Consider the following 21,083-nt stretch of genomic DNA (forward strand, 5'->3'; position numbering starts at 1 on the left):
GATCTTTTTTATGCATGCTCAGGTAACTTATGAAATCTGACCATGTAAGTTGTAACAGTGTCCAGAAACTTCACGAACCGCAAGGGAATGATGAGAAGAAAATCTAAGAGGTTTAGGTTAGTACTCCGTGATCCTCTAAATTTTATGTTGCCTTATCCAACCTATTACATTATTATTTAATAGAATAGAATTACAGAGGGCATAAAACATGTTTGAAGCAAAAACATCTTCTCTTTGTAGAAGCTGTATTTAACAACGCCAACCAGCTCTTTCTGTTAGTGACTTACATATTGTGTGGGAGGCTTATCGCGGCTCTAATGGTGCCCTTTTTTTCTCAAGAGTCTCTTTTTTTCCCCCCAAGTCTTCATGCTGGGAATGAACTTGTAGTTGTGCAATACATGCTGTTTACATTAAAGAGTATTCAGTGAATGGTGCTGGGTGGCAGACTCAACTTGAAGTGGAAAAGAAATAACCATTTGGGACCAGTCATTAGGCGTCAGTAATCTGTAAGTAAGGCAACGTTAGCAAATTATTTATTTGACAGTTCAGACAATATTAAGATATTCATATAAATGAAAGAATCAGCCAATTTACAAAATTACTTACACATTCTCTATGTGAATGCTACCTTTAAAGACAAACTAGATCATGGCTAATCATGCCACAAAGAACTCATTAAACTGTTTTTATTTCAGCCAGAGTGAATATTGATTGGAGAGGATTCCTCGTGTTCCCATATGATCCCTCCTGTTAATTTGCTCAGATTTTCTAAAAACATGCAATTCACTAGTCACACTTTGAATCATATCACCTCAAGATTTTGGTTACTAAACTTTATCCTCTGTGTGTTAGTCTGCACAGAGATTTAGGTGTTTTGTTTTTGTTTTTGTTTTTAATTTTTAAAAGCCCTTAATGAGTATTCTAGTCAAACTTAGTTTTGTAAAGTGGCAAGAAAACAGCTAAAGCTGTATCAACACTACTAAGACTGAATTTTTGGGACAGCATTGTTTTGGCTGACTTTCTAAAGAAGACACATGAGCTAAATACATTTCTGGAATCAAATGAAAGCTTCTAGTATTGGCAGGCGCTACCAGTAAATACATTCCTAATTACTTGTTTTTGACAGGGGTATCTCTGAAATTCAACAAAAATGACCATTTGGAAGCTGTCATTAATTGGCAGGTCATCAAACAAAACTCATTCTCATTAATTTCATTTTGTTAAACTCATTTCCTCCCCGTAGTAGGAAGGGTCCGAGTGGGTGATAGAATTAGCATAGCAAAAAAGGTCACTTTCCCTTAACCCCATATGCGTAATCAATAATTAAGTTCCAGAGGATTCACGGTCATTATGTCAGTAGTTTGAGGTTTTCAAAGGATAATATGAAATGAACAGAAAACTAGTATTTTAATAAGCAGCTACTAATATGATAGATACTGAGTGAACTTTAGTATGAAGGAGACTCTAAAACCCCAACCAGTAATCTTATGGCAAAGTCATGTTATGTCTTTATTTCCAAGAACTAAATTATTTAGCAAAAAACAAGGAAACCAGTATATAGGAAGATGTATTATTTAGATAAAGCAGAAGCTGGGGAGTCTTTTTCTGTGCCTTACAACTTAAGAAAAGAGTGCCCTGCCCTTGAGAAACCTTACTAAATACCATTAAATTAGCATTTTTCTCTGATGTTTGATAAAGTTTACACTTTGAAAATCATATATGCATTTTCGCTTATACTAAAAAGAAATTAATTGGATTATGGTTCTTGAGCAGTGTTTTCCAGTCTGATAAACCTGAAGATATATTCAGCAAATGGCTCTAGAACCTCTCTGAGCCCCAAAACATTTCTTTTGGGGCTACCTCCCTTACTCTTCTGGAGTAGTATTTCACGGGGAATAATCAGAAATGAGTGGAAAGACAGGAGTGGATAAAAGTAGAGGCACGTGTAGGTTTTCAGTAGATGTTTGACTTTGCCCCTGGATGTGTAGGTATATCTACAGTTGCTAAACACTTGAACTAAATCTCCTGTACACCATCTTCCTGCTCCGCATCCTGTCGGATCCATTGATGTTAATCAAAATTTAACTTTCTCTAAGCTAAGGTGGGAGATAAATTCCTAGAAGCCTGATTTCAGAACCTTAGTGTGATTTCAGTGAGTTTAGATCTGTAGAAATAGACCATGATATGCAGCATGTAACCAGTGTGACGCTGATTGCCGTATTAAACATTTATTGAGCACTTGCGGTATGAAAGAGAGTGTTCTAACCAATTTTCATTTACTGTCTCATTTTAGTTCTCACAACAACTCAGTGATCTAGGTACTATTATCTCTATTTTAGAGATGAGGAAACTGAGGCGGGAGAGGCTAACAAAGGAGCCCAAGGTCACACAGATACAAGCAGCAACACTGGGATTTGACCCACGTGAAATTGTTCAAGAGCGTGTTCTATCAACCACTATGACATATGACTTCCCAAGATTAGATACTCTGATATTTTTTAAATAAACTGATAGCTTCCCAAATAATTCCTGATCGATAAGATAGCATTCAGGAAATGCGTTCCTTTCATCACAAGCATTTCAAGAGCTAAATAAAATGCTGATAACATTGCTTCACCCATTACAATTTACCAAACTCAGGCAAGCTCATGAGCATAAGACTCAGGTCTTTTTTTAATATATTTTTAAATATATTTCGTCAACAGTCTTAATTGTAATAAAATATGTTTGCCGTATTTATCTGATATTTAATTATTAAAGTTCATGTCAAAGTCTCCCATCTAGCCTACTCCTCAGGGAGACTGTTGGATTTGCTGATGAATAATTATAAGCTCCTTCATACAATCTAAGTACCAGTTGTTAACCTTTCTCAGATACAATGCTGCATATTTAATAAATATCAGTACTAATTTTTTTAAAGTGACCTAAGTTCTGTTTTACTTTTACTAAAAGAAACCCATCTAAACCTTTAAAGCAATCAGACTCCTATTCTGGCTGTGAATTTTTTTTTTTTAGGCTGTGAAAAAATTGTAATTGTTACCCATTCCTAAAAGACTTATTTTAGCTTGAGTTTTAAAGAAGTGGTATCATCTTACCTTTTTTAAATTTTTTTTATTTTTTTAAGTTTTACTTAAATTCCATTTAGTTAATATACAGCAAAATATTAGTTGTGGGTGTATAATATAGTAGTTCATTACTTATATACAACATCTGGTGCTCATCACATTGCACTTCTTAATCCCCATCATCAATTTAAACCATCCTCCTGCCCACTCCACTGTGCTAGCCATCAATTTTTTCTCTAATTTAGTTAAGAATCTGTTGCTTTTCCTCTTTTCTCTCCCTATGATGAGTCATTTGTTTCTTAAATACAACACATGAGTGAAATCATATGGTATTACGGACTACCTCTGACTGACTTATTTCACTTAGCATAATAATTTCTTTTTTTTAATGTTTATTTATTTTTTTTTTTAATTTTTTTTTAATTTTTTTTTTTAATTTACATCCAAGTTAGTTAGCATATAGTGCAACAATGATTTCAGGAGTAGATTCCTTAGTGCCCCTTACCCACTTAGCCCCTCCCCCCTGCCCCCCTCCCGCAACCCCTCCAGCAACCCTCAGTTTGTTCTCCATATTTATGAGTCTCTTCTGTTTTGTCCTCCTCCCTGTTTTTATATTATTTTTGTTTCCCTTCCCTTATGTTCTTCTGTTTTGTTTCTTAAAGTCCTCATATGAGTGAAGTCATATGATTTTATGTCAAAGTCTTTCAAAATATATAAATCCATCAAGAAAACTTCTTCAGTATATTCTGGGTAACAGTGGGTTGGAGCCCACTAGCAAAGTGAGATATCTGAGACCAGAATCAACATTTCAACTCCACAGGTTAAAAAAAAAGACTTCTGGAGGGCTGAGGGCCACCTGGGTGGCTCAGTTGGTTGAGCATCCAAATCTGATTTCAGTTCAGGTCATGATCCCTGGGTCATGGCATAGAGCCCTGCATCAGTCTCCACCCTGAGTGTGGAGCCTGAGTTAAGATTCTCTCTCTATCTGGGGCGCCTGGGTGACTCAGTCGGTTGAGACTCTGACTTCGCCTCAGGTTGTGATCTCATGGTTTATGGGTTCAAGCCCCACATTGGGCTCTGTGCTGACAGCTCAGAGCCTGAAGCTGTTTTGGATTCTGCATCTTCCCCTCTCTCTCTCCCCTTCCCCCACTCATCTCTCTCTCTCTCTCTCTCTCTCTCTCTCTCTCAAAAATAAATAAAACATTTTAAAAATTTAAAAAAAGGGATTCTCTCTTTCTGTCCCTCTCCCTGCTTACATTCTCTCTCTCTCTAAGATAAAATTAAATTAAATTAAAATTTAAAAAAAAGACTTCTGGGTATATCAGCACATGATTTTCAGGTTGTTTTTAATAACCACTCTCTTCACAGGTATTATTTTAAATCTTCATTTTAAAACCACATTGGGTGAAAAGCATATCATTTTATATTCATTATTAAATGTTGCTTTATAGGCAAAGAAATCTTGAAAGGCTTTTTTTTTTTCTATTTGTGTTTTTACAGATGTCCGGAGAAGAACAATTTATGAATACCACCGAGTAGAGCTACAAATGTCAAAAATTACCAATATTTCAGCTGTGGAGATGACCCCATTACCTAGTAAGTTACCATGTGAACAGAACTAGGTGGAAAGTTTCATGATCTGATCTGTTTATGCATAGGTATCTTGATCCTGTGTGTATATAGGGATGGGTGGGGGATTTTAATTTTGGTTGAGCATTCTTTTTTTTTTTAATTTCTCTCCATGCTGCCAATTAGTCTTGATAAACCTATTCTTCCTGTTTCCTAGCATGTCTCCAGTTTAATGGTTGTGGCCCCTGTGTATCCTCTCAGATTGGCTTCAACTGCAGTTGGTGTAGTAAACTTCAAAGGTAAAAAAAAGAATAATACAGAAAATGTAAAAATTTCACAGACTTGTTGCTTCCAACTCTTCCATTGAATTTTAGATGTGTCAGGTATATTGATTAGGTATATATGAACACATGTATACGTGTAAAAAAAAAATGCAGAAGTGACCAAAATGCAAAAACTGCTCAGAATTTTAGTGAGTTTTAAAATTTTCCTTTGATCACTCAAAATTACCAAGAACCTTTATAGTCAATAACATCATTACCTGATATATATTTGTAGTTTCTATGGGGTTTAAACTAGAGGGTGATTATGACTGAGGAGTCTATAAATCGATGCCATTGGTCCATATTCTTCAGAAAGCGTGGTATGACATATCATTACTATAACAAGGGCAGTTTATGCGTGACCACATGCACATTCTTAGTAAATTCCAGGAAATATCTCAAAGGTTACTAGCCAAGATTAGAGATGTGGTCTAAAGTTAGGGAATAAAGTGACACTAACTGACCTCCACATGAACAGAGTGCGTGGTTTGATTTTCATGAATGGCAGAGGAGTTTTTAGTCCCTCGAGTTTTTCAGAGAATGAATGATTATTTGTCGGAAATGCAGAGTGAAGACTTTTGAATGTGTTTTGTTATTTACTCAACCATCTGGTGCACCAATTATGTTGCAAGTGCTGGGAAAGCAGCAGCGAATGATATAGGTGTGATCACTGCCCCGCTGTGCAGTTTACAGTCTTTTCAGAAGGAAGTTCCCTTCCACCTTCAGAGTCTGTGAAAAGTCTGCTTCTTCCTGCAGGTGAAGAACCGAGTCTTCAAGCTACCCGTCTGTGCTTGTTTGCATCTGAGCTTTCTGTTGTAAAAGCCTCCTATGTCTTATCATCTTCCTGCAGCACTTGCTGCAATGATCGCAGCATGTTCAGGAATACTTTAAAAGTTATTGAAGTATAAAGAATAGAATGTCAATTCCTTGATAACAAGCTTTAGGAAGCATGTTCAACTTGCTAACTTTGGGGCAACCAGTACAGTATTGTGGATAGAACAATATTATTTATTATAATCGCTGCATTGTTTTCAGCATAGCCTGTTCCAATAATTTCCTTTGTGCAATGAATTTCACATAATGATAAAGCAAGCAGGAGATTACTACTCTTAAAAGTCGATTTTAACTTACCTGTATCTCCATGTTGCGAACAACTGCTTTAAAAATTTTTTTTAACATTTATTTATGATTGAGAGACAGAGACAGACAGAGCATGAGCATGGGAGGGGCAGAGAGAGGGAGAGACACAGAATCCGAAGCAGGCTCCAGGCTCTGAGCCGACAGCACAGAGTCCAACGCGGGACTCGAACTCACAAACCACAAGATCACGACCTGAGCCGAAGTCAGACGCTTTACCGACTAAGCCACCCAGACACCCCGGGAAGAACTACTTGCAAACTGACAGTTTGTGGTCATTTATATTCCTATATTATTGACATTCCATAAACATTGCCTGCATATCAGAAGCTATTCAAAATCTGCTTAGATAACAGCCAAAATGAATCTAAGAAGATGGCACTTTAATATGTATAGTTAAGTGATACTGAAAACTCCCACAAGAATTGAGTAGAAGACCCTGGCAGGGTGTGAACCTAATTCAAGTTCCAGTTCAGTGCTCACGTCCTTTGAGAAGTCTTCAGAAACCATGAGTTTGCGTGAGGTGCCCCTCACCTGCATTTCTCAGACGTCCTGGGCAAACCTCCATCAGCAGCAGCTACCATAGGTCTTACGGACACTTGCTGGTTTGTTTCCTTTTCTAGGCTGTGGCTTTATTAAAGGCCGATTGGCCTTCGTATCTCCAGAAAAAGAATGTACCTTGTACTACAGAAAAACGGATGGATGCATGAATGAATGATTACCTTCCAAACGAAGGACTCGTGACTAGATTTGTCTGAGAAGGAAGGGTTTCTGAGGATGAAGGAATCTGAGTGCTGAAGCCAGGAGAGTCAGAGGAAAGCCAGGAGAGTTAGCCGCCCCAGACAGATTCTGAATCGAATTCTCAACTGTAAAAATGTACTTATAAATGAAGATTCGGGACACTAGCTGAGAAACCTATTTCCCACCAATCATTTCATTATTTTTTAAAAAAACATTTTTGGTAAAAATATACAAATATTTATGTGCATATATTTATATTATAAATTTGTATTTATAGTACATATATATAAATACATACATATATATATATAAACAAGCAATTTTGGCAATCAAAACACACACACAAGTTGCAAATTGCTTTATATTAATACTTCCATTTTATTGAAGTATTCCTCTGGCAGACGTTGTGCCAAGGAATTAGCAAATGTATTTAGCTCATACTACATTTTTTACAATGGAGGAAACTGAGGCTTACAGGAGCTAGGTTATTTGTACAGGGTCTCATAGCTCTTACGAGTTATGAGTGAGGTTAATTCATACTTAAGGTTAAGCATGAATTGACACTAGATCTGTGTGACTCCCAGCCTGCGGTCGTGACACCTCCAAGTTAATCTTCATTGCTTCCTGAAAAGTAGTGGACATACTCCCGAAAAGTACATATTTTTATAATTGAGCCTGCAAGAAATTGCCTGGTTTTGAAATTGGCATAAATGCATAGGGGCACCTGTACCCCAATGTTTATAGCGGCACTCTCAAAAATAGCCAAATTATGGAAAGAGCCTAAATGTCCATCAACTGATGAATGGATAAAGAAATTGTGGTTTATATACACAATGGAATACTACGTGGCAATGAGAAAGAATGAAATATGGCCTTTTGTAGCAACATGGATGGAACTGGAGAGTGTGATGCTAAGTGAAATAAGCCATACAGAGAAAGACAGATACCATATGGTTTCACTCTTATGTGGATCCTGAGAAACATAACAGAAACCCATGGGGGAGGGGAAGGAAAAAAAAAAAAAAAAAAAAGAGGTTAGAGTGGGAGAGAGCCAAAGCATAAGAGACTGTTAAAAACTGAGAACAAACTGAGGGTTGATGGGGGGTGGGAGGGAGGGCAGGGTGGGTGATGGGTATTGAGGAGGGCACCTTTTGGGATGAGCACTGGGTGTTGTATGGAAACCAATTTGACAGTAAATTTCATATATTAAAAAAAATAAATAAATAAATAAATAAATAAATAAATAAAAAGAAATTGGCATAAAAAGAATGCGGAAGAGAATCAAGCAAAAGCAAAAGGCTTTTGTATATTATTGAAAGCATAGGTTTTTTTAAAAGATTAATGGAAAAAGGAAAGGTGGCAATGCATATAAATAAGGAAGGAAGTCCTCAAAGAACACTACTTTAAAAACTACAAGTTTTCTACATGTGACCATTTGGTGTTCTGCTGAATACCAAACACTGGTTTAAAATCTCGGATTTATTTTTACTTCTTCAGCAACCCACTTATATACATATCAAAACCTGCTTAATTAATTGCTTTACCTATGGCTCATTGCACTTTTGTTCAATTTAATTTCCCCACTGCATTTTATTAATTTCTCCTTAGACCTGTGAGCCTCAAAACTTTGCTTTTGCTGCCCGGAAGTCTTTTCCCCAGACTTTGGAGCTTTTATTAACAAGTTCAATAAAACAAGAGAAGCCTTATCCTAAGCAGCACAAAAAGTGCCTCTCAGATTTTTTTCTTCCATCCTTTTTACTTTCTCATTTGTGCTCATTTACCCCTGAATGATAATCAGTTGGTGGTGATTATTGAACTCTCCAGTTGGGCTTTCTCTAAAAAGATAAGATAATTTTAATTGGTTTGTTTATTTCCTCTAATTCCTATTTTTCAGGAAGCAAAAACTAAGGCAAAATATTTGTAATGGCTTACCCCATGTCTGAAGGAATTTGAGTTATAAGAACATTTAATGAGATCCATAATCGAAACTATTTACACAGAATCGGTGGCCCATTACTTCTAGATAAGAATGCTTTTGTTTCTTCACTGAAAAATTGAGAGGACACGAATCAACCACTTTCAACTAATACCTTTTATTTTCACTCATTCAACAAAAATTTTTGAATGTGTCTTTGTTCAGGTTGCTGTCCTAAATTGTGAATTCAGTGATAAACAAGAGCAAATCGCTTTGCTCACGGTGCTTACATTTTTAGTATGATGAGAAAGAATGTAAACAAATGGGTGTGCAGAAAATAGAGTTGCTAGTGATGAGTTCTATGGCCAAAGAAATAAAACAGAACATTATAAGGGAAAATACAGCAAAACTCTTAATAACAGGAGTTTATTTGCTGGTATCATGCTAAGAAACCTCGCCTTTTTGAAGAGACCTTAGTTTCATTAGCCTTCATCATCCAAAAGTCTATTTTTTAGTTGAAAATATATTTTGGCTCTTAAAATATTCATTCACTCATTCATGCACTTAAAAATTTGGGGCACCTGGGTGGCTCAGTCGGTTGAGCGTCTGGCTTCGGCTCAAGTCACGATCTCAGTTGCTGAGTTCGGGCCCCACGTCGGGCACTGCTGACAGCTCAGAGCCTGGAGCCTGCTTCAGATTCTGTGTCTTCCTCTGTCTCTGCTCCTCCCCTGCTCACGCTTTGTCTCTCTCTCAAAAATAAATAAACATTAAAAAATTTTTTTTTTAATTTACTGAATACCTTCTACACTAATCTAAACAACAAGCACTAGTCTAAACACTGAGGTAGTTTGAACAGAAATCATGTATTAAAGCCAAAGCCCTCATAAAGGGTAGAGGTCAGCTTACTACGTGGGAAAACAAACAAATGAATAAGCAAAAAAATCAGTTGATGATGAGTAATCTGTTGAGTTTGAAAAAGCCAGTGGTTGCTGTGGACTGCATGACCAAGAAAGGCTTCTTGGAAGAAGTGACATTTAGATCTGATTGGGACCAACTACATATAGCAAGGTGAAAGCAAAGAGCATTTCAAGGGGACTGGCAAGCACAGTGGCCCTACCATGGGTTCAAGCTTAATCTGGTGAGGAAAGGAAGAAGCGCAGTGAGTTGGGAGCATTGAGAGTTGAGCATGAGGGGAGAATGGGATCAAATGAGGTCAGGCAGGTTGCACAATACCAAGACATGGAAGGCTTTGTAAGCCAGGAAGGGTTTTATTCATTCTCAGGGTGATGGGAAGCCTTTAGATTTTAGAAGAACTTAAGCAGAGGAGTGATGTGGTTTCATTATATGTTAAAAATGAAACTCTGGGGTTTCCTGGCTGGCTCAGTGGGTAGAGCATGTGACTCTTGATCTCAGGGCCATGAGTTTGAGTCCCATGTGTGGCATCCAGTTTACTTTAAAAAATTAAAAATGAAACTCTGGCTGTTCCAAGGAGAATAGTTATGTTTTTATGTGCTTTTGTGTGTGTGTGTGTGTGTGTGTGTGTGTGTGTGGAGAAAGATTGAAAAGGGAGAGAATAGTAGAGAGTGTGTGCAATAGTCTATAGAAGGGATGACAGCTGCTTAGACAAGGATGATAATTATGGGGATTGGGAGAGATGAATGGATTAGAAGTGAAGGAAGAAGGAACGATAAGAATCAAGGCTGCTTTGTAGACTTTTCTTTGAGTAATTTGGTGGATGCTGACATTCATTTTTTTTTTTCCTGAGAGAAGTAAGATGACACAAGAAATAGAGAGGTGGAGAGAAGTAAAGAGCTTATCTGGGGACAAGTTCAATTTGAGTTGTCTATCGGACTTCAAGTAGAAATGTTGAGTAGATGGGAATATAGAAAACAGAAATTTCAGTAAGAAGTTGTGGCTTGAGGTTCAGATTGGAGAATCTTCATCATAAAGATAGTATTTAAATTCATGGGGCTGAATGAGATCAACTGTGGAGAAAGTGTTTTTAGAAAAAAGAAGAGAGGGGCACCTGGGTGGCTCAGTCGGTTGAGTGTCCGATTTCGGCTCAGGTCATGATCTCGCGGTCCGTGAGTTCGAACCCCGCGTCAGGCTCTGTGCTGACAGCTCAGAGCCTGGAGCCTGCTTTGGATTCTGTGTCTCCCTCTCTCTCTGACCCTCCCCCATTCATGCTCTGTCTCTCTCTGTCTCAAAAATAAATAAATGTTAAAAAAAAAAGAAAAAAGAAGAGATTCCAGGAGCTAGCCTCTGGCATAGTGTAATGAGGTCTGAGGTATGAAATATGCTAATTTTATCATATAAACTTATTTTACATGTTTGTTTGCATAGACAAAGAATACCTTGGAAAAAATACATAAGAGACTGATGATAATATTTGTTTCTAGTGAGCAGACACAGACATGAGAATAAGTATGATTTTTCATTGTGTATTCTTGTGCATAATTAGAATTTTTGCCACACGGAGTTGAAGACAAAAAGGAGGAATCAACAAAGGAGAAATAAGAGAACGTAAATTGTTTCAAGGGTAGAAATGTAGTCTTACTCATGTTAATGTCTTCTACAGCACACCATGCCTGGACTAATACAACAATCCAACACATACAGTTGAACTGATCGTGAAGATGATCAAGGCCAGGAATTTCCACTTTCATGAAAATTCTAATTGGTCACTTTGGCTGTTTCATCCATTGGCTTTTTTCAGTATCAACCAAATAGTTCTAGAAAGAACTAAGCTGATGCCTGGCCTAAAGTGTCAACATTTATAATCAAGCATGTTGCATACTGGGGAGTTAGTCTCTTGGTGTCTCACTTTTCCAGAATTTTCCACATTTTATTAGCTCCAATCGAAGTCATAAGACTACTGGTAAAAATTGGAGAATGAATACTCTCCGTGACTCCATCCATCAAAAGAATGAATAGAATAGGTAAATCCCCACTAATGGTAAAGGCATGTGTCTCCTGAATAGTAGTATCACATATTTACTTAAGAAGATGTATAAGATGAGGAAAAATAGTTTTGCATAACTGCTCTATATTTATCTTGACCTGTTATTTCTACTGCATTTCCTTAAACATGATGGCACTGGCTGTTATTTTCTACTGAATGAACTGGATGTCTTTTCAGTAACAAAACGAGAAGTAGAAAAATGTATCACATGTACTAGGCTTCAAAAATTTTGAAGTGTATCCAGTCAGAAATAGTCGCGAATAATTCACTAATGATATAAAATGTATTATCAATCTAAATTAATTAAGGATGAAAAATCCTTTTTACATAGGCACAGCTAATTTTTTGAAGGTAGAATGTACTCATTATCATCTGTTCATTTAGCTTACAGAAATTAAACTACCTAAGTTTGAGAAGAGAGAGAAATGGAGAGAACAAATTTAAATAATGCAGTCAATCCAAATTTCCACAACCAGCAATTGTATGCTTCTGAATACAAGCACCAAAGGAAACTTGAATATACCTATCCCCTTCGGTTTCCTTTCTACATACCCCTAAACATACATGCACATCTGCAGGATTGAGTGTGACTTTAGGGTTTAAGGAAACAGAGAGTAGTTTTCATACCACATGGTCCTAAAAGGAAGCCAACAGCTTCACCTAGGGTCAGCCAAAATCCAACAGTCCATACTAACTTTGGAAGAGGTAGTTTTATTAAAGAATGACAGTCTTCTGTGGGCACCTGGGTGGCTCAGTTTGTTAAGCACCTGGCTCTTGATTTCACTTCAGGCCATGATCTCACAGTTTGTGGGATCAAACCCTGAATCAGGCTCTGCACTGACAGCTCAGAGCCTGCTTCGGATTCTCTCTCCCTCTCTCTCTACCCTTTGCCTGCTCACGCACTCTTTCTTTTTCTCTCTTTATCAAAATAAATAAATAAACATTTAAGGAAGAAGAAAGGCTTCTGAAAGAACTGTACTAAGAGAATTCCAAACATATTTTGATTCAGTCGGATTTTTACCTACTTTCTCACCTCAGTATCTAGCCCTCAAGTAAGGTACAATTCCACTGTAATCCCTAGAGGGCCATATAAAGCATTCTGTTAGTCTAATTTAGTTGTAAGTCTTAATTTAGTCCAAGATGTTAAGATTGAAAAGAGAGGATCAGAAAATGCACAACTGTCAAATGACATATCATGTATTCTTGGAATATGTGGCACGCTCTGAAATTTGTAAAATTAAGATTAATCAGTACAGTATAATTGTGCTTATTTAAATGTACCTTTCATATCCTGGGCAAAACCATAGCCATAACCCTTCTGACATTATGACCTAAATTTATATTTGAGGCTACTTATAGACTACACATTTATATGATTCTTTCACATAAGAAAACCCATTGGCTTTGATGATAAGGTGCGAAGTCCAGATCTAATAAATAGAAGCTATTTGGGAAATCCAGCAGCTCTGGTTCAAAATTAATTATACTCGTGGGCTTATTTCAGTGGATTGGGCTCAAATAAAGTTCTACTTGGAAATGCACCAATTCCCAGGTGGACATTTAGAATTCACTGAGCTTTGGGGCACCTGGGTGGCTCAGCCATTTAAGCATCCCACTTTCTCTTTTGGCTCAGGTCATGATCTCACAGTTTATGAAATCGAGCCCTGTGTCTGTCTCCACACTGCCAGCAGAAGCCTGTTTGGGATTCTCACTACCTCTTTCTCTTCTTCCCCGACTAGTGCTTTAACTAGATAGATAGATAGATAGATAGATAGATAGATATGGAGATGGAGATAGAGACAGAGACAGAGACAGAGACAGATAGAGATAGAGATAGAGATATACATACGTGAAAAAATTTAGAACTCACCAAGCTTCAAGAATTTTACATAAAGTTTTATTGATCTATGTTTCAATATGCTGACTTTCTTTCAAGTTGCAATCACTTCTGTCTGCTTATCAGAATTACTGATTAGTAATATTTTGATATTTTGATATTAGTAATATTTTGAATGTAAGGTTTAAATGCAAAATATGAAGCCGTTTATAACTAACATAATTCTATTTTTGTCTTTGATAGAAGGTTGCGTCTTTTATTAAATATCAGATCCAAAAAAGTTATTTAATTAAAGAAAAATTCATTGGAATGCTTTCTTGTATGCTGCCTGGTCATGATAGACAGGAAGAAGAGAATGCTGTCATTTCTGACTGAAGGTGTCAGAGAAACATTAAGCTTTAATTATACACTCAGCAGGAATGGATAAATTTCCCATAGGTCTAAAACTGGTGACCACAGTAGCCCAAATCTAGACCAAATGAGATTCTCTTTAGTGGGTTCTTGTTAGTACTAGCCAGCTAAGGTTCAGGAGGAGCCCAGAACTGAGGAAGCAATCCTGAGTGATTGAAAAGGAATCACAATTCCCAAAATTCACAGTAGAGAGGCAATCATGTTTCGTTGTCCTAGATAGATTAGACCAGATTTCTGAATACCTGGTGGTCCAGCCAACAATTAGCTGACTGATCTTGGACAAATCAATAAAGTTCTTTGACCTTGTATCCTGAAATGTGAAATACATATCTCATCTAGGTATATTTGATTCTTATATTCATTAATTCTGAGTGGTCGTAGGTTCAGTAGTTCTCAAATATTAGTACAGTTAAGAATTGCCACAGGAGCTTGTTAAAATGCAGATTTCCCTGAATCTCACCAAGGGATTCATATTCAGTAGGTCCAGAGTGGAGTCAAGGGATTGAACTTTTTAATAAACCTCTTCAGAGGATTCTGTGGTAATCTGAGAGGAGCACAGTGAAAATGCTGATCTTGCACAAATGGGCTGAGAGTCTTGTAAACCTGTAATGGTTATGCCAAAGTTGCATGGAAACACTTACTTTTACTTGGGAATAGACAAATATAGAAAAAGTGCTTTGAAGATAAAAAATATTTCTTGTTAAAATCTATTCAGGGCGTGCCTGGTCATTTGAGCACCTGACTTCAGCTCAGGTCATGATCTCGCAGTTGTGAGTTTGAACCCCACATCGAGCTCTATGCTGACAGCTCAGACCCTGCTTTAGATTTTGTGTCTCCCTCTCTCTCTCTCAAAAATAAATAAACATTATTAAATTTTTTAAAAAATATATTCTGAGTTAATGAAAGAGATGTTGATAAAAGAAAAGAAGTTTTTAGAGAAGTACAGAATATAAAATAAATCAGATTTTGGAACATTGTTAGCTTGTTAAAATCATCGGATCATCTTTGCTGAATTTTTTTAAAATTACGCTATCAAAGTAGAGATTCACTGTTCTAAAAGAACTTATGGTGTTTCTAGAAATTCCATACAGCCAAGATAATTGTTTTAGGTGTGCAGCGCTTATAAGAGATTAATTGAATTTTGAATTTATTTTAGTGCAATTTATAATCCTTTCAAATCTAAATAAAGAATCTTCGTGTTTCAATTAATGAGCTTGTTCTGAAATGCGACATAAACAAAGTTGTGTTTTAAGAATACAAGATTAAAGCCTGTTTTTTTTCTTTTTGAGCATTCCAAGTCTAGATTTAACAAAAGTGTGCTAATTCTTTTTGTGTGAATTAATTATAACAGTATAACGAGCTATGGTGTTATTTTATCCATTACATGAAAGCAAAAATTCTGATATAGAGAATAATTTTGAAAAAATCCATAAGAAACTAGTTACAGTTGACCTTTGGGGAAACTGCCATAAATTGGAAATTGGTAGAAAGAGAAAATATTGCCATTTCATCATATTTTCTCTTGTAGCATTTGAATTTTTATCACGCATACGTAGTATCTACACTGAATCAATCAGTAAACAAGCAAATATATATTTTTAAAACAAAGAAAGGAAATGTATATATTAAAGTAGATTAGGAAATTTTGGATACTCTCTCAGAAAACTCTGAAGTTAAAGAAACTTTCACAAGCAGAAAATTAACAATTCTGAATACATAGACTGCATTTCTTTCCTCTGGAGAAATGGTGTTGATTCGTCAGCCTTTTGGATATAAACTGCATGTAATTCTATTTTTTTTTTTTAAAGTCTTGAACTGTAGTTTTATCTATCTTTTCATCTATCTGTCAATCATCTAGTTTGCATTTTGGCCTCTGTCTCCTTTTTGCCACTGGCCATCTGCCAGTCTTTGAAGCTGGTTGTGAATACAGAGTAGGAACCAGCTTTCTTTTTTCCAGACTCGAAAGCAACAGGTGCTGTAGCCAAGTCTCCTGATTCCCAAGTCCCACCTGAAATCTCAAGGCATTCTTTTTAGCTGTCTTTGATTTTCCAGGCAGTGAATGCTGTGTTTGCTTTCCATCTGAGCACCACTTGGCAAGCTAGAAATAAAATCTGTAGAATTATTTAGTATCACATCTGTTTATAGCTGCTTTTTCAAGAGTATCCAAGTGATTTTCAAGTTTTGCTTATGTGCTAACTGACTGTGGCAACTGCATTTTATACGGTCATAATTTGGAAAACTATTAACGTCAACACATGCGAGCTAAAAACATGTATGGAGTATCCAAAAATGGAGCATTTTAGTGCTAAATTATATATTCCATTCCCTTAGCTTGCTTGCACTAATATAATAACAAGTTCCCCTGGAAATAATTAGAAATTAATTGTCCAAGAATGAGATTGATTTTGTTCAATTTTGTTTTTTAAAAACAGTAGGTGTTGAATTATTATGACAAAAATATGATGCATAAAGGACGAGGAAATAAAAATTTTAAAGCAAAACACAAAGTTCACAGCTTCTGTTAAAAAGAATTGACATGACTGCTGAGTATCAAGGAGCCTTAGATTAACATTCATGTTGAAAAGACTGATATGGTAAAAGAGAAAACTTTTAATTAGTAGTTTATGGTTTAATTGTTTTGTTTTGCTAGGAATCTAATGTGAAAATATACAAGGACATTCAAAATACAATGTTCATACTCAAGCTAGCTCTTTAAAGACTTATGTAAGAAAATGATTGAAATGTCATGGCGATAGTTTCTGATTTTTTGCTTTCTGCTAAAATCGAATCCCGAGAAAAGCTGAAATATAACTATGTCATATTTCTAGATACAAGCATACTCCTTTACTTAAGATTTTTATGAAATTGTCTAAATGTTAAAAGAGTTGATTTACTATCAAGTCCTGAGTCAGAGATCCAAGTTTACCCTGCCCAGAGTTTTGAAGGAAATTTTATGATAAGAATGCTATCATTGGTGGAAAAGTGCACGAAATCCAGTAAATCAGTCGTGTGTGTAATAATCTTGTTAGTTCTTTAGTTCTAAGAACATCTAGGTAATGCTGTTCTAGAGATGTATCTTTTCATATGATTTCAGGGCAGTCTGACTGAGCTGCTATCCATTATTAGGGAAAACAAAGAAGAAAGTATTTCAGGATAAAATAAGATTTATTGGTTAAACAAGATTAGCATTCAAAATTTCCTTCTCTGGGATACCATAGAGAGATTTGCCAATTCTGGATTAGCGAGACCCATTTTTTCCCTCTTTCCTAGAGTCACTTTCTCTTTCCTCTCAGCTCTAGAATATTTCCATCAATGACAATTCATAGTCAAGGAGGAATGATTCTCTCCATGAATCGTGACCTTGGCTGCAACGATTTCTAATGATAGGTTGTCCTAAAGTACAGATTTTACTTTCCTAAAATAGCGTCTCCGACCACCAGAGAAGACCTCTGTTTTGACCTGTGCCCTGATCAGAATTCACCTCTCCGTCCCCTGCACTTCATCAGCACATGGGTTTATTTTATCCTTACCCAGATTTGCTGCCACTGCTGCTGCTCAATCCCATGAGCTTTGAAAGAAAGGACACAGGGTTTGTTTTAAGGGTGAGAATGCCTTACATCTGGAGGTGCTTAACGTAATTACGATAGCTACCTTTTATTTGGTATTTACCCTGTGTCAGGCATCACAGGAAAGCCTTCATTTCCCCTAAAGTCTTTTAATTCTTTTATCTCATCCAGCCCCTGCAATCACATCCGGAGGTAAATGTTCAGTTCCCTGTTTCATAGATTAAGTAAATGAGAAATTAGGAACATTGAGGAGCTGAGCCAAGGTCACAAAACTAATAACTTGGTGGTCACGAAACTAATAACTTGGTGGAGCCAGGATTTAAAATGAAAAACTTGTGAAGGACGGAAGCTTGTAGGGATGAAGAAAAAATAAATAAATGCTAGGGCTGGAATTTCTTCTGTAGGGTTCTATGCCTAGTGTTAGCACATGCAGCTTTGTCAAGTAATCCAAAGCAGATGGCCACCAGGACAGGGGAAGAAGCCCTTCCCTTGCCTACCAAAAGGGTCTTAATAGCTTATTTACACTAAAGTCTTTCAACACTTACTTGAAGTTTGTTGCAACAGATACATACAAACTTTCCTTTAACAAGTATTGAGGTTATATTTGCGCAAAGTGCACGATTGGCAAGATAAAGTCCTCAGAAAAAATAAGTAAATAAAAACCATGAATTAGGAGAAGGTAATAAAATTAGCACACATAGTTCCAATGTGGAAAAAAAAAAACCAAAAGATTTGTGAGTAATCCTTTAAAACTGCATACAGCAAAAATGGTGTATAAAGTGTTCATTTCTTATAGGAAAATCGGTCCTGTATCGCTTTTTTTCCGTGTCAAGTTTTATACTCCTATATCAAAGATGGAGTATAAATATAAAGTGTTAATATAAAGGGGTGTGCTCAGACTCATGCACTCAGTCTACGAAAAGAGGCAGTAATCCTCGATGCCATATTTCAAAAGCATGGGCATAAAATATTTCAGAGACTTAAATTTCAGTATACAAGCATAAACTTAGATTGTCTAAAACAACAAAATGAGCAAAGATACCCACACGACAGAGAGAAATTACAAGAAGTCTTGACTGAAAAGGCTGATCGTAGTCGAACACAAAATTTGTAAATAAGAGAGGTCCGTGAAGTGTGACCATCAGGTACATTTCCAAATAACGACATACCCACTTTTCTCAGGACAGACGGGCCTACGCCTGTTGACCCCATGCACCATTTCTTTCTCCCTCCCTCTCTCAAAAGCGTAGCTGTTGTCCCATAAATTGTATGGTCAGCCTACCTAACACCAAGCTCTAGGAGTCCTTGTGGCTGCATTTGTATAATCAGGACATGAGGCAGAGATGGAATTCCTACATTAGTTCAATTATTCTCCATAAATAATTAATTATTCTCCATAAAGGAATTCCTGTGACAGAGACCAAATGACCTGCAAGCCTGAGGTATTTATTATCTGGCCTTTAACAGGAGAGGTTTGCTAGATAAATGGAGGACATACTACAAATACGTTTAATGAAAAAAAAAGTAAAATATGTATTCCTAATACATTGCTTTGGAAGAAAGTATTGACTATCTGGTCATATAACTGAAGTAACAGCGACACTGAGATAAATGAGATAATTCTAATGATTATCACCTAAGGAAACACGGGCAGGAAATAAAGGACCAGGTCAAACTAACATCCTAGTGTTTTAAAATGAATACTAAAAAAGATTTTTAAGACATTGAATTGGGGCGCCTGGGTGGCTCAGTCGGTTAAGCGTCCGACCTCAGCTCAGGTCATGGTCTCACAGTTCGTGGGTTCGAGCCCCACATCAGGCTCTGTGCTGACAGCTCAGAGCCTGGAACCTGTTTTGGATTCTGTCTCCCTCTCTCTCTGACCCTCCCCCACTTGTGCTGTGTCTCCCTCTGTCTCAAAAATAAATAAACATAAAAAAAATTTTTTTAAAGACATTGAATTGATGGGTCTGTGATCTGGAAGAAGAAGATGAAGATTCAGGTCTAGATATCCATTCTGTGTATGTTTGCATAGCTTTTGCCATAAATATTTTTTATCGGGCTTAAAGGGGTGTGCTCTGAAATACTGTCACTTTCATTAAAAGCAAATCTGAAGGAGAAAAAACTACGTATCCAAGAATATTTCTGTTAACATAAGGTGACACTAACTGTATTTTATGAAGCAGAAAATTGCTTCACACCCAAATTCTTAAAATCCTTCTTTTTTTTGCTGCCTTTAATAAGACATAGAACATTTGTACACATGAGCTGCATAAAACTCTAATAGAATTAGCATTTAGTAATTTGATATTTTATATGCCTGGCAAATCTGATGTAGAATAAGGCAAGGAAATAAGGAAGCAGCACACTGTTTTATGACTGGAATCATTCCCTAAAGTGCAATGAATTTACTAATACATTGTTGGTAATCTAGAAGGACCAAGTGCAATCTTAGAAACAGACCTTTCCAGGTGAGCTCACAGATTTATAATGAGGAGAGAATAAAAAATTTTAAAAGAAAACAAAGTTCTATATTCTAAAAGCCTCTGCTTAACATATACATAGTATTTTATATAACATATATATACATACATCTTTCAAAATTCTCTCACATGTACTTTTTTTCACATGTATTTTTAAAATAATAAGAAAACCCATCTTGTATAATATTGCGGCAAACCCTAGAAGTATTCAAGTGTTTCCACCAAAATCAATTTACTTTTACTTGGAATAATCACACTTAAGACTTTAGAGGATGATACTGAATTTACCATGAGCTGAATATACGAATGGAGAAATATAATGTTCTTTAACCAAAATAAATAGATGAAATGGAACAATGACACTTTTCAAGGTTGACTGATTAATATAAATTAATGAATTTGGACCACTACAGGTGTATAAAAGCTATTCTAATTTAGCTCAGATCCTGGAAAAGTTATCTCACAAATATAATATTTTTTGAAGAGTAAAAGTGCATTATCCAAAAATCATTAAACAAATCCTTTTAAGAAACAGTGTTCTGCTGGTCATTATAAGACTCACTCAGGCACTATCATCTGATATTATAATGCCTTAAATTACATCTTCTAGAGGCATACAGAGAGAAAAAGAAAAAAATTGCTTCTCTGGAGTTCCTGTCAATGTTATGTTATCATATTTTACATGAGCTCACAGTACTTGTCTGAAAGATTTAATTACATTGTAAAATACAGTGATAACAAGCCTAGATTAATTAATGGGGTGAGGTATACAAATGATTAAATAAAATTATTTTCAACCTTTTTCTTCTCAAGCAGGAGAAACAGTTTTGAAAAATGAAACTCCAAATACAAAACAGATAAAATTATATCTGGTAGAGGTTTCACAGCCATGCCTTCCCAACTCCTTCTCACCCATGACATCAGACAGTGCAGCCCTCTCCAACACTGAACCCTGGACTCTGAGCAGAACTTGAAAATCTGTGATTAATGCAGGTTTTCCTACTTAGAAATGCTAACCTTCCTAATGCAACCGTTCTTTCTACAGGTCGTTTGCAAGGACCCAAATCCACTGTGATT

General features: G+C 36.3%; 1 protein-coding gene across 1 annotated transcript in view; it reads left to right on the top strand.

Annotated features, from left to right (window-relative positions):
• PLXDC2 (plexin domain containing 2) overlaps positions 1 to 21,083 on the top strand; it is a 446,547-nt gene that overhangs the window by 344,686 nt on the left and 80,778 nt on the right. Inside the window, exons 8-9 of the mRNA XM_049624674.1 lie at positions 4,566 to 4,661; positions 4,852 to 4,933. Coding sequence (XP_049480631.1) covers positions 4,566 to 4,661; positions 4,852 to 4,933 — 178 coding nt within the window. The remainder of the gene's footprint in view (positions 1 to 4,565; positions 4,662 to 4,851; positions 4,934 to 21,083) is intronic.

Source organism: Panthera uncia, chromosome B4 (genome assembly GCF_023721935.1).
Source record: "Panthera uncia isolate 11264 chromosome B4, Puncia_PCG_1.0, whole genome shotgun sequence".
NCBI classification, from domain to species: domain Eukaryota; kingdom Metazoa; phylum Chordata; class Mammalia; order Carnivora; family Felidae; genus Panthera; species Panthera uncia.